We start from the raw sequence: 14,490 nt of genomic DNA, 5'->3' as shown, positions 1-14,490 counted from the left end.
AGTATTTGACTCACAGTCATGCAGTCATGATAGAAAATCTTACCAAATTAGCACATCCTAAAACTATGGATATTTTCTCTAAAATTATTTATTTGAATTCACAAAATTGTTTCAGTTTCTATTTTCATTTTTTTTTTTTTTTTTTTTTTTTTTTACATTTACCCAGTTTCATACACATTTATTTCTTTTAGCAGAAACCAACAGACTGCTCAGACCTCCTTTAAATCTCACATTGATACTGATTATGTTAATATTAACTGAATAATACTAACAAGTGTGATGGAGTCTAAGCTAATTTTGGTATTGATCTGATACCAAGTAAATACAGGCCCAGCGTTGGCGATACCAGCACCGATACTTTGAACTTATAAAGGCAGTTGTAGAGAAGAGCAGTGTGTCATGACATATAAGATAAATCACTGTTATGAGATTCTGAACAAACTGTAACGACCACTGACTCAGAATCAATAATAATGACTTAATAAAACAAAACACACCTTTCAGCTTTTCATGTATTTTGAGTTGGACCTGGAGTGTAAAAGTGATCTGGGTCAACTTCAGTTGTTTAAATGTGCTATAGGCTGTAAATAAAATAGACACAAAAAGGTTCAGACATTTTTATAGTGCATGTTTGAAGTATATGCACTAGTTCAATCCAGTGTTGGTACTGATACTATAGGGAGCTCTTTTGGATGCAACACCCTTGGGAGAAAGCAGAAGAAGGCACACAGGTAAGAGACACAATCTGGCCCTTTGACATGTTTCACTGGTTAACTATGAACTTGTTTTCCTGCCGCTCACCTGTTGGCGTAACAAAACTTGCTCTACTATTTAGAGTAAACTTCATCAGTACCAGTTGGGAGGCTACCAACAAGGAAACACCTACAAAAGCTTCAATCAGTAAAACATGAAAAACCTCTGTCAGAGTTTTCTTTTGTATAAATAGGGTCAGAGTTAGCCATGTGTACTGAAGAGGACGTTCATTAAAACCAGCCAATCAGAGGAAAGCTGGCTTAAATGGAGAAAACAGCCTTTTTGAGAGGAATGATGAAATGAGGTCTGTACCAAGGCCGGTACAAAGTAAATAAGGACCATCTGGAACATGCAAAACTTCTTTAGTATAGTCAAAAAATAAAAGATGGCGCTGGAAATGAGCATATCAGGTTATCCTTGATGTCTCTTTGTTCCCCGGTTTGACTTTGTGCTGCTCAGCTGCTAGTGCATGAGCATACCCGTTTACTTAGTGCATCAACCAGCCCTCTCCATGTCTGAGATCCGAAGCACCGCCTCTGCTTGCAACTGATCCCTCTGAGAAAAGCATTAGTAAAGATGAATGAACCTCCCCCTGCATGAGGTCCTGCAGAAAAAGCCCCGCTCCCTCCCTGCAAACGATTGCATATACTGAGCGTGAGTCACCACCAGAGTTGCATACTTGGAGCAGTTTGCAGCATAACCGAGCACCAAACTCCAGCAACAATCTGCAACAGGCAGCACTCTTTTTACGCGCATTCCCGTCAAATCCGGGTCCATTGTCCAAAACGTTGCGCAACTGAAAGTGATATCACAGGAACCGGCAGCTAGTCTGTGAGATCCACACAGGACTGGAGGAAAAGCAAGAACGAGGTAAAACGGGGATTTCTGGAGTTTCGGAACGAACAAAGAAGAAAAAAAATGGCAAAACCTAATTACACCGGCACTTATCATATGGTGGAGCAGGAGAATATGGATTCCTACCTCGGAGCTTTAGGTACAAATCTTTATACAGTATTTTAAATACTTTTGTAATCGTCAAGTGCGTTGCTTTTTGTAACAGATGTGCAGTTAAAACCCTCCAATGTAACAATAATCTTTCATGTCTTTTTTTTTTTAAGTATTCATATGTTCACTGACTCGTTGCCATTAGGTTACTTGAAAAGGTAACCTTAAGTGTCTGATTTAATGATGAGGACCATCTGTATTTGCTGAAGCACATTAGTGTAATGAAATCACCACCTTGTCCTTTGTGTGACCCCGGACCCATTCACTCCCTCACACTGTGTGTCTCCTCTGCCTGCAGTGTGTGTGTGTGTGTGTGTGTGTGTGTGTGTGTGTGAGAGAGAGGCAAAAAATCTGCTTTACTGAAGTAACAGAGTGTGGCTCATGCTACAACATCTCTCTCTCTTTCTTCTCTTAGATGTTAATTTTGCTCTGAGGAAGATCGTGTGTCTGTTGAAGCCCACTAAAGAGATCACCCATGACCCGGCCACTGGAACCATGAAAATCCGCACACTCACCACCTTCAAGAACTTCAACATGGATTTCACTATTGGAAAAGAATTTACTGAGGACCTGGGGCCAGTGGATGGCCGTGTGTGTCAGGTAAACATCGGCAAACATACCGATGTGCACATTTGGAAAAACCAAAACACATGTTTTGGTTTTTCCAAATGTGCACATCGGCATGTTTGGACATGCACACAGGTTTAACATTACATTGATTTAATTAAGTCATTACTTGTTATACAAGTTTGATTTGCATGCTTATTATTCAAACAAAGTCAGCACACCTGCTGAGTTTTTTTTTTTTCTATAGCCGCTACTTGCTGTTTAAAGGAGGGCTTAAGAATTGCAGTGATGTACATTAACTCAACAATGGTTTTGAAAAGGTCCAAGCTAGGAGGAGACCATGTGCTTGAAAGTTTGTGAACTCTTTTGGATTTTCTAAATAAATATAAGCATTTAAATCATTTAAAGCAGATCCGCTGTGGAAAAATGTGTAATTTATTTGCATTTTTATAATCTAATACATATAAATTTTTAAACTTAAATCCACTTGTATAAAAATCTGATGTTTTTAGTCACATCAATGAACAAATTAAGTATATTTTAAAGGGTTCATGACCTTTCACACATCACTGTATTGGTCTCCCCTCTTTGCGCTGCACAAAGCTTCCTGTCTCTGTGTGGCTCAGTGTTGTTTGGGCTACTTTACATGCTAATGTCTCACACTAATGGCATCTCTGTGGTTACACAGACTACAGTAGATTGGGACGGAGACAAGCTGGTTTGTGTACAGCGAGGCGAGAAAGAGGGACGAGGCTGGACGCACTGGCTGGAGGGCGACAAGCTGCATTTGGTAAGGATGTATGAGGGGAACAAGAGGCCAGTGCAGAGAGAAAGCAAGGAAGAGGGAACAAGGAAAATGAAAGCTTAAAGGGAAGTGATGGAGTAATTGATATGCTAAATGAGGGAGGGTATGCAAAAAAGGCAAGTTTTAGAAGTTATTCATTGGCTAATTCTGTTGCTGTCTTTGTGAGAAGAGGTTTTTATTAAGAGGTCAGTGGAGTTTGTACATGCCTAAGGGCAAACTACAACCTGACAAAGGAGTGCACACAAAGGAGGCAGAGGAGCCCTGAATGCACGTCTTTATGGAGTGACGCACAGAGGCACTTTGGAGCTCAAACAGTTCAAGCTCATAGCTTATTTTTCATTACTGGTTACGTTTTCAAACAAGCTACATTGTTCCGCTAAAAAGCTCTCACGAGGTTTTTTTAATACCTTTGTTGCAGTCGGGAGAAAACAATGTGTTGTTGATGCTAAACTCAAGAGAGAATTGGGAAAGAAATGCCAGCTAGGATCAAGACTTATAATGGTGGGTTTTAGAGGTTACACAAAGCAGGGGAAGGGAACAGTGAGGGACTAATGAAGAGGTGGAGGAGGAAAGTGGGGAGCGGGCTGAAAAGACCTGATGAATAGATGGTGAAAGAGTGGAAGATGGATTATGAGGTCAAAGGATGAGAAGGAGAGAGGTGGGGTGGAAATGGTGTTCTGGATACAATCCGTTTTTAATGTGCCAAATGTTCTTGTTGTTTCTCACCATTCATTTACATCCTCTCACCTCATGTTTTTTTTTCTCTCTTCTTTTCCACCTCCTCTCTGCAGGAGATGAGAGTTCAAGGAATCAAAGCCAACCAAGTCTTCAAGAAGGCTAACTGAAGTCACAGGAAATGTTTTACAGCGAATAATCCTATTAAAACAAAGTAGCCGGTACAAGAGTCATGTTTATAGCATTTTTATTATAATCAGCAGTACTGAATATCGAAAACAGAATATGAACTGAATATGTCTGATGGGTTTAACAAAGAGAAGAGAGCAGTTTAGCAGAATGACTGCTTCCTTCCCCATATTGCACAATGTTATAAAGAAGTCATACATCTGTTGTGTTTCTATTCTGTGTCTTAAATTATACAAAGTGTGTGTGTGTGTGTGTGTGTGTTGCTGCTTCATATCTAAAGTCATTTTAAGTCCCTGAACTTTTACAGAAAGTACCAAAGTAAAAAAATATTTAAAAAAACAACAAAACAAAACAAAAAAACTGTCTGACAGAGTCAGACAGTTCCTGTTCCCTGGTTGAAAGTCTATGTGAAGCGGACTATTAACTGCTGCGTGCTGCATGGCAGAAAGGAAAACTTGAATCAGTGTGTTCATGCACATTATAATGATTTACATATACAATACATTAAAATCTGGATTACTGACTTAAGTTGGAACAATATAAGTTAAACAACTCAATATATACAGATTCCATTAAACGGTCAGGGTAGCAGTAAATTTCCCACTGTCAACAAATCCAAGGAAAAGTTACAAAGATTCATATATTTTCTGATTTCACTATCTTGTCAGCAATAAAACGATTTGTTCCTGTAAAGAAAGCGACTCTTTTAAAAGCAAAGAAAAAGCCTCTGGTCATCTGGATACTTAAAAATGTTACTGAAATAGCTGGAAATGATGCTATTTTTGAAAGATTTCTTTCCCGCTGCTCAAAAATACTCATAGCAGCAGCAGAATGTGGGATGATGAAGGATGATGTCACGCACTGCGTCACTTTGGCTCGCTTATATGTGTTTATTAGAACTTAAAGAAGTAAACTATATCTCGGTTTGTTACTATCACCGCTTAATTTGTTTTGGTCATTTCGTGAGATTTGTTGTAGCAACAAAACTCAACAAAAACAAACCGTTTCGGATTATTTGTGAAAACAGGACACCACTGTGCATCACCAGTGTTTTTTCAGCTGTGTGGCCAGGACAGCACAGAAATGTCACTTCATTTGAGAGGAAATTCTCATGAGCGTCCTGCAGGTGGCATCAGTCAACCTTCAAGGGACCTGAAAGAGAGCCCAGTCTCTCTCTTTTGGTATTAAAAAGGTTTAAAGGTCTTGAAAATAACTGCATTGTCCCCGATCCAGTGAGGGTCTGAGCTCGGGTAAGTATCCCGGTACACTGGATTATGTCCCACAGTACTCGTCCTCCTGTGGCTCGGATTGCGACCTGAAGAAGTTGTTGCAGTAACCCGCGTTTCCATTCGTGTGACTGGAGTCGACAAAGGAAACGGAAGCCTTCAGTGGAGTTATGGGGAGGCTGGTGTTCAAGGTGTCCTCTGTGCGGGAAATGACCAATGAATCATCTGAGGAGAACGATAAAATCATTAAGTGTGACCATCCTTCACTGGAAATACAGTTTTGCACTTTATGAGCTGCAATGTTTGTAAGATTAATGTAAATGAGTTCCTGAGAAACTGCAGAAATGACCAGCATAAGGCATCCAGCTTCAGTGCTATATCACATAGATCAGGGGTGTCAAACATAAGGCCCCAGGTCCAGAATTGGCCTAAGAAAGAACCCAATCTGGCCCACTGGATGGTTTTGGAAAATACATTTTGGACTTTTAACTGTATTTTCAGAAGTTTTAGATCTTTTCTACTCATAAAATCCTCCCTCATGGCCATTCACAATACACCAAAATAATTGATTTCTAGAGTTGTGTAATTTTATGCGCATTCTCACGATCTAAGCTCAAAAATTCATGGTAACACCAGAGCAGCACTCCTTTACCATGTAGAAAAACTGAGTCATACTGTTGAAATTGTGGTTCTTTGTCCTATATTAAGTTATCTCATTGATTAAATATGCAGTTCAACTTTTCACACTGACAGAAATTGTAGTTTCACCCATCTGGCCCACATAAGATCAAAGTCGGCTGTATGTGGCCTGCGATATAAAGAGTTTCACATCCCCGGCATAGATGAAGCAGGCTTGTCCTATATGAATTAAGGCCGTGTTTTGATGATTTTAGGGGGAAATGCTGTTTTCATTATCAACCAAGGCTGCCACAGTCTCATCTAGGTGTTGACTTAAGATGAGATCATTGGAGATTTGTTATTTACATCCATTGTTCTTGTATTTCTGCAATCACTAATTCCAACGTCAAACACTAAGTGTGTGTGGAGGGATAACTGAATTGTTTTAGGCATTATGAGGCTGTGCTTAGAATAGATACAGTGTTGAAAAACAAACATTATAGGGAAATTAATAACAAAAATGCACAACAAGCCAAGCGTGTCAGCAAGGTTTTATAACTGGCACTAAATATGGCTGAAGAATTTTTACAGAAAATGATTTTCCAGCCTATACAAGTGGACTGCTGCAACAACACAAAAGTCTTGGGGCACTTTTGTTGCATGTAGTGACTTTGTTTCCAACTTAAATCCTGCTGTTTGAGAACAAGTCTGTAACATTATGTGTAAATGATGTAAAAGAGTCGATGTGATTCTTCACCTTCATTAAAAATTGGTAACTTGCAGTCGGACATGATGCAGGTTTCTTGGCAGTAAGAAGGCTGCTCTCGAGGCATCACATCTGGAATGGGAACCACTGCTATCGGAGTAACACAAATACTGGATCGAGCTGTCACACAGACATCACAAATCACAAGAAAAAAAAGGCATTTTAGTCTTATGCTCACAAACATACACAAAAACATACAAATAATTCCACCAGTTGGCCTTCAGATGGCACTATAACCTCTCCAAAACCCCCCAAATTCAAGTGGTCGAGCTTGACCAAAGCACCTCCATGTAAGCAAACACCAGCCACTGGTCATTAGAGTCGCGACATTGTGTCCCTTCACCTTCTTTTGGCCATCTGTGTAAACTTTGTTCTGAGTCAGCTCTGAACAGCTCTGAGATACAGACAAGCAAACCGAGGTTGTTAAGTTCCCGTGACTAAACAGAACATTAGCCATAAACAGGTTACTGATTTATTTATTTTTTTAAAATCCACTTTTAGTCTTTGTCAACTTTGTTCAGTTTGTCAACACAACTAGCCCGAGGAGGCATTTTAATTACTGTTTACTGAGACCGGGGTTTCGACATGACTGTCAGATAATTGCGCATGTTGTAATAACTGCTGTAAACTAACCCCTGACTAATAATGACCATTTCACAACAAAAGAAACGAAAACTAATACTAAAACCAAACAGTTTTAAACAACATACACGTCAATAAAAATAACCACCCTGTAACGAGACTCAGGAAACAACTGATTAAATAAAAACCCACAGAATTAAAATAAATTCAAAACTATAATTACTCTGAAGTGTTTCTAAAACAAGACTCAAACAAGTAGCATTAAAAAACACTTTCTGAGCAAAGAGAAACTTCCAATTCATACCACATATTTTAAAATAAACATAGCAAGAAATTAATTACTAGAAAACAAACCAACATATATAGTATATTCGTACCATCTACTGTACTGAGTTGGCAGCAAAATCCTAAAGATAAGTATCTCAAAACCTCAGAAGATAAAACTGAAACTGTATGCATGGCAGGATATTATGAGGCTATGAAAAAGGAAACTTGCATTTTGGTAATTTCTCTAGTAATAAGCCTTTGATATATCCACGTGCAGATGTGTGGAAAATACAGGCATTATGTGATGAAATTAAAGGATCTTACTGGCTCAGAATCACCGTCTCAAAGTGAACCTTATCACTCTTAAATTTTTCCCACATGACTGTACAAAGAGTAACAACTGGTGCTTTTAAAGTAACACACACCCCTTCCTGTAATATTAGCAAAACGGCACACACGCTCTCTAAGACAATAATGATATTCTGTGAGTTCATCAGTGATTTCCAGTACTAGCACATTGTTTCTGTGGAAATAAAACAAATGTCAGTGAAATACAAGGGTAGCCAAAATAATAAGTTGTGTGACTGTGCCACATACGTAGGAATTGTTTCTCAGTATGAGCTGTCTGCCCGTGAAGTGTGCGTCACATTACACCAAATAACTGTGTCAGCCCGAATATGTACAGGATGTGGTTTCCTCATTGAGACAGTCATGTTCGCTAAAGCTCCTCGAGCATCAGACTCGGCTGCTGCTTTCTTAATCTGTCAGAGAGTTCAACTACATCATATCCTTTTCAAGCAAAAAGAAAAAGAGAAATTACACTTACTTTACATGAAAGAGCACATTTTAATAGTCAAAAAATCCAGTCTGCAAATGTAATATTAGCTTTCACTGAGGTTTTGTTATTAATACACTGCAAGGAAACAGTGGGAGGCCATGTTTGAGAGAGATAAGCAGTGACCTTCAACTGTAAGACTTCAAAGCCAGTCCCCTATCACTGTTGTGGCTTAAAGCATGAGTAGTTACTGCCAGTGGGTGGGCTTACACGCACATCATTTCACCGCCTCTTCAGGGAGACTTTAAACAATTATGAGAACAAGTGTGAGAAAAAGTGGCAAACACGCCCATCCGAGTGACGTGTCGTACACACCTGCTCTGTGCGATTTGCATTTTTTTCGCCAGAGGATGCAAATCAACGCGATGACGATTGCGGTCAACACGAGCCCTGACCACAAACCTGCTGGCAACACCCAGTGACAATCTGAAAAACAAAGAGAAGAAGTTGTTCTTAGGGCCATGCCAAATACATCTAGTGGGTTATTCACCTGATTGCACAATAAATTTTCACAAGCATACTATAACTTCTGGGAAACTTAAAGTGGGAGGGAGTGATTACTGATTACGACTCATGTTTCTTCATTAATAAGGTAGTGACTGAAATGACTGTGATGAGAAGAAACTTTATTTTTTTTCTGACGTTATCAAAGAAAGAAAAAGTCTGATTGTAGTTACTGAAAGATTATATGCATTTCTTTTTGAATTTGCAGGTGGTGACTCATGATCCGTGGAAGCTCACTTAAAGAAAACTCTTTCTGGTGAAGTGCCAACATGTCTAAGCAGCATTAATACTTAATAAATGACTGTAATCCACTCCAGAGCGGTTAAATAATTTGTAACATACAGCTTTATGGACTGTGTTCATAAAGCAACAGCAAAATATCATAAGGTCTAAATGTGCTGTATAAATATGGCTGACTATATGTTGAATAGATGTTTAAAGTCATATTTTGAAAGATATAAATTATATGTATTCAATTTAATTCAGTTTTATTTTATTTATATAGTCACATATGATCATATAATCACACAACAGTCGCCTAAAGGTGCTTTATACTGTAAGGTGAAGAACCTAGAATAATACAGAGAAACCCCAACAATCAGACGACCCACTACAAGCAAACACTTTGGTGACATCGAGAAGGAAAAAGTCCCTTTTAACAGGAAGAAACCTGTGGAAAACCAGGCTTAGGCAGTGATGGCCATCTGCCATGACGAAGGATGAAGGGAGGGAGCCAAGACATAAGATGTCAGTTCAATATATTTTCAAGCATTCACTTACTGACTGTACAGCAGGTTAAGCTGCTTCATTATTCAATTCAGTTCAATTTTATATATATAGTGCCAAATAAGGTAAAGACCTTGCAATAATAGAACAAACAGATGACTTCCCCGTCCATGAGCAAGCGATTAGTGACAGCGGGAAGGAAAAACTTCCTTTTAACAGGAAGAAACCCGGCTCAGGGAGGGCAGCCAACTGCCACAGTAGGCTGGGGGTGAGGGGACAGAAACAGGACAAAAGACACGCTTGGAAGAGAGCCAGAGATGAATAAAAACTAATCATTAAACACAAAGTGGTGTATAAACACTGAGAGTAAAAAGAGGAGAGTGAAGAAGAAACACTCATCTTGGGAAGCCCTCCACAGATTTAAGGAGCTTTATGGTAATGCAGCAATGCATTATAGAGTTATAAACTATTAGATTTTAAAATATATTGAATTAAATACTAATTTATGCTGTTTTTTCTACATAAGAAGATGAAAAAGGTAAATCGGACTCTAATTTAAACCTTTTTAGGTTAAATTTAGACTTCAACATTAGACATATGTGTGAGTTTCACTACTGATCTGACTCAATTTAATGGAAACAAATGTTTAAGGGGTAAAATGTGCATTTTATGAAACCTGAAAGTAGGCTTTAAAGCTTGCATAACATGACTATATTTAAAATGTTATAAACACTGAAAATCTTCAACGTCCACCCCCCCGCCCCCCTCTCAGTATCACCCCAGCAAATATCACACTAGTTAAAAGAAGTCATCTCATGGGATATTTGGACTTTTGTGACCGGCTTGATTCATTGTCTGGAGTATATTTAGACATTTCAGTATGTCTGTATTCTTCGTCTGTGTGCTTCTTCAGCCCCCTCTTTTTTTTTTAGCTGCTCAAAATTCAATGCGCCTCACAAAAGCACTTCCTGTTAAACAATGCATGTGGCTTCATGCTTTCCCAGAAGTGACTTTGATAGGTGAATTTGTTTTTAGTACTGAAGAAAAAGAATGTCTTCCTTTGGTTTCATTAAAAAGAAATACCACTGAAAAATAAGACTCGGCGGGGTTGTATGCAAAATCCCAATAGCCACATAAGCTTCGCGGTAATGTGGATGTTCACAGGAAGTATTTTAAAAACTTTGATGAAGTTTTCTGCTGACACCACCATCAAACTGATTTTTAATCCAAAAAACTTTAGCCATATGCCATTACTTATATTTGGTGGTGTGCTCTGGGACTTTTCTGCATTTCCATGCTCAGATGGGGAAAGCCTATGGTAAAAAGAGCAGCAGCAGGACACCCTCACAGAACAAAACTAACATCGATTACAACAAACATCACATGAATTGAGTCAGATGTAGCGTGAAAAGAAGGAGCTGGGGTTGCAAAATAGCTCACGCTGCAGCTATAAACAGGCTAAACCAGTCTAAATAGGACACCCTACTTAAGATTTGTCAGTTGGAAACACAGAAGAGTGTCAGCTGATGTGTGCTGATATTAAGATCAGCCGTTATCAGCTGATCTACTGGGACTGTGGGCTGAGCTCAGCTTAGTAGCCTTCCTGAAGTAATGCTAGACTCAGTTTGTGGTTTAGATGTTTCTGAAAGAAAGTTAAGCACCTCTTAACTTTCTAAAATTAAAATCTAAAGTGGTGAGCTAGTTAAGCAATATACGTTCTTAACATCAGGATGTTAACAGGTCAACATTAATACCTAAATACAGCCTCACAGGGTTACTGATGTGGCCATACACCACAGCACTCTGCTACCTAACAAGCACGACTCTCTTCTTGTCAGTGCCTTGAAAGTATCTGCCCTAAACCTTTCATGTTTCTTCAGATAACTACACCAAGTCATGGTACAAAGACCAAACTGAGGCTTCAATATCTTGCTTCAACAAACTGACTGGAGAAGTTTGGGAGTGTACCACTCACCTTCCGACCGCTCTAGCACCTAGAGTTTATTTCTTTTTTAAGCTTGAGGATCAAAATTTCTGATTAGTTAAATGGACCACACAAATACTCTTTGTCTCATATTTAGTTGTTGGAATTTTACGCTGGTTGACTGTGAGGCTGCTTGAGTGGCACATTAATTTAGTGTTATTTGCAGCTCACGGCCTTCAACTAGATATGATGTTTGGTTTTAAAGGCAAGCTATAGATGTAGTGAGCATGAACCAGAGCAATATCGAGGTCCAGTGGGCTAAACTATGACTACTACTTAAATTTTACATGAAAAATGTATATGTTAGTAATTTTGCATCACTACATCTTCAACTTCCTTTCTTAATTAAAGGTCATGTTACAGGAACATAACGTCAACAGGAACTCAGTGAACCACTCAGCATAAGAGCATCCGCTAACAACTCCATCTCTCTTTTTTTAAGAAGATCTCAAACACTGATAAAGCCAGAATCTTACCAGATTTGAAGTTTCCACAAACTGCATCGCTTTTATCGTCTCCTGGGATTTTCAGCACTCTTCCATAGTCCTCACATCTAAAAAACATAACAACAACATCAGGTAAACACAATAAATACAAATAATAATAAAATAATAAAAGTCGCAATTTATAGGTTTTTTTTTTTTTTTTAAAAACTGGACAAGCTTTGGCTACAAATTCTGTGTTAAAGAGATGTAAAAAAAAAGGCCTCCTACAAGCATGGGAAACTGTTTCAGCACAATTTTTACAGTCTGGATGAAATATATTTACAGTAGGTAGGATGTGGGATGTTGAATGTTTCGAGTTTGTAGACTGAGGGCGCCAACCGAAACCAAGAGACTAATTTCTGCTCTGTGTCAATGGATGACTAATTCACTCACAGTCTACATAAAACACACAGTTCTTCAGATTTAATAATAACATAATAATAATAACAATGATAATAGTTGTAATGCAGTCTTGCCTGGTGTGAGGTTTACAGGGTGACTCAGAATCTGTTACGTTGCTGAAGGTCCCCTTTCCACATGGAGCACAGATTACGTTATTCGTGCCATTGCCTGTAATGAGGAGTGAAATTTATTCACCTGGCCTTGTGGAATTTTAGCTAAGAATGTGAAACATCACTGGAGAAAATGATAATTCATTATGATTTTTATAGTTCAAGGTTACCTGGAGTCTTGACCCCTTCACCCACTTGGCAGTGAGTTACAGGCAGGCAGTGTTCACATTCGGCATCGTTGCAGTAGAAACCTGGCAAACACTTGCACACTGTGTTTGCATCAGCTTTGCATTGATTGAATGTCTGCTGTTTGTTACCTGAAAGAGCAAAAGAGAGATGGTTTTTTCTTTGCGTTTAAGTCTGTGTGTGTGTGTGTGTGTGTGTGTGTGTGTGTGTGTGTGTGTGTGTGTGTGTGTGTGTGTGTGTGTGTGTGAGTGTGTATAGATGGGGGTTGTTGATCTCCAGTTCAAAGTTTTAAAGTGGCTTGAACATAAAGAACAGTGAAAACCCACCAAACAGTTTCTGCGCTATGAAACATTTTGAAAGTGTTGAAGTTGAAAATGTAAGTTCCTTTATTGTCTTAAAATTGTCTCTTAACACAATTACCTTAACATAAATCTGAGCTAAGCTCTGTGGGCTTTACAGTTAGTTCAAAATGGAAATTCAGTTTAATTCCAGTTTCCCTTGAACTTTAATTACATAGCGCCAAATGACAACAACAGTTGCCACAAAACGCTTTTGGACGCTGCAAAAACACAAAGAAACCCCAACAGTCAAACGACCCCCTATGAGAAATAAAGATGGTAAAGAAGTGGATCTGTGAGCATGTGGTGCTGACATGGACAAACAACAGCATGTATTATTACATCATCATTATTGTGCAGTTTCCTGCGGTCCAACAGTATATTTCTTTCTTTCTTTGTCTTGCTGTGAAAGCAGCACTCCTAGCTTTTTTGTATTTTGCATAGTAGAGTTCAAATACGGTCTTTCGAGTTCTATATCATTGTATTCTTATTAGAAAAGGACAGATTGGATCGTGGTTCTGTGTTCTTTGACTGAGCTTCTAAGACTAGTGCTGCATGTATGCCTGTGTAACTTACCGAGAAGGCATTGCTTGCAGGGATGGCATTTGTCCAGAAAATTGTGAGAGCCTGTGTAGGACCCATATTCACATTTGGCACACTCGGTCTTTTTTGTGCCATCACACGGTATCCTCACGTACTCTCCTGACAAAGTGAAACAGACTTGTATATTAGGGTGTTAAAAATACAGTTTTTGAAGAATGCTGTGCATCCTGTAAAGAAAGTTTGTTAACCGAGGAGAAGCGTGAGGAACTGAAGCATCGTCGTGTTCACTGACCTGCCTTACAGCGTTGACAGCAGCTCCCTTTAGACTCGAACTCATCTTCATTGCACTTTTTGTCTCCCATTCGTCCACCTGCGTGTAAACTCTCTAAACTGTAAAAGCCTGCGTCTTTTCAACCTGTTTCTATACCTGAAAATTGTCTAAATCGGTATCGTAGCTCAGAAGATAAAATCCAGAAGTGAACTCTGTCGATCGCCTCGGCTTTTCTGATGATCACGCAGTTGCTGCTCAGGTTCTTCCTCCACTCTTTTTCTGACGTATTGTCTCTGATTTGTTCCCCCTCCTCACTCGGTCTTACCTACTTCTCATGTCTTTTCTAGTCCTACACAGTGGAAAGCCCCAGTGACCCTCATCTGCTGTTTCCCCCCTTCGCTCTCTGTATCTCTGTCTCGTTCCTCATTTCCTTCCTGTACTAGCCTTCTCATCATTATGTTAACTGTAAATGTGTTTCCGTACTGTAGCTACAGGACTAAATGCTGATTTTGGCACTCGAAGTGCACAAAGGAATATTTCCTTCATCCACTACACCCTTTCCTTTCATCCTGTCACCATTGTTTCAATACAATATTTGTCCCGCTGGCAAAGGATCAGTGTTGAGTTTAAAAGTGCAAAGCTGCTGAAAAGCT

General features: G+C 39.1%; 2 protein-coding genes across 2 annotated transcripts; one reads left to right on the top strand and one right to left on the bottom strand.

Annotated features, from left to right (window-relative positions):
- The first annotated feature begins 1,346 nt into the window (after window positions 1–1,346).
- On the top strand, window positions 1,347–4,195 carry rbp5 (retinol binding protein 1a, cellular). The gene is made up of 4 exons (XM_031744282.2): window positions 1,347–1,747; window positions 2,174–2,358; window positions 3,014–3,115; window positions 3,922–4,195. Exons 1-4 carry the CDS (start codon window positions 1,672–1,674, stop codon window positions 3,973–3,975), a joined length of 417 nt encoding a protein of 138 aa, XP_031600142.1. The 5' UTR covers window positions 1,347–1,671; the 3' UTR covers window positions 3,976–4,195.
- On the bottom strand, window positions 4,036–14,449 carry LOC116323797 (tumor necrosis factor receptor superfamily member 5). Its single transcript, XM_031744254.2, has 8 exons — window positions 13,859–14,449; window positions 13,600–13,725; window positions 12,670–12,816; window positions 12,464–12,557; window positions 11,979–12,055; window positions 8,604–8,714; window positions 6,596–6,724; window positions 4,036–5,445 (listed from the first exon to the last, which is right to left on the bottom strand). The coding sequence occupies exons 1-8, from the start codon at window positions 13,926–13,928 to the stop codon at window positions 5,267–5,269; spliced, it is 933 nt and encodes a 310-aa protein (XP_031600114.1). The 5' UTR covers window positions 13,929–14,449; the 3' UTR covers window positions 4,036–5,266.
- Window positions 14,450–14,490: the final 41 nt, after the last annotated feature.

Source organism: Oreochromis aureus, linkage group 11, assembly GCF_013358895.1.
Source record: "Oreochromis aureus strain Israel breed Guangdong linkage group 11, ZZ_aureus, whole genome shotgun sequence".
Classification (NCBI taxonomy): Eukaryota; Metazoa; Chordata; class Actinopteri; order Cichliformes; family Cichlidae; genus Oreochromis; species Oreochromis aureus.
Note: the sequence above shows the minus strand (reverse complement) of the source record. Positions and strands in the feature narration are given on the sequence as shown.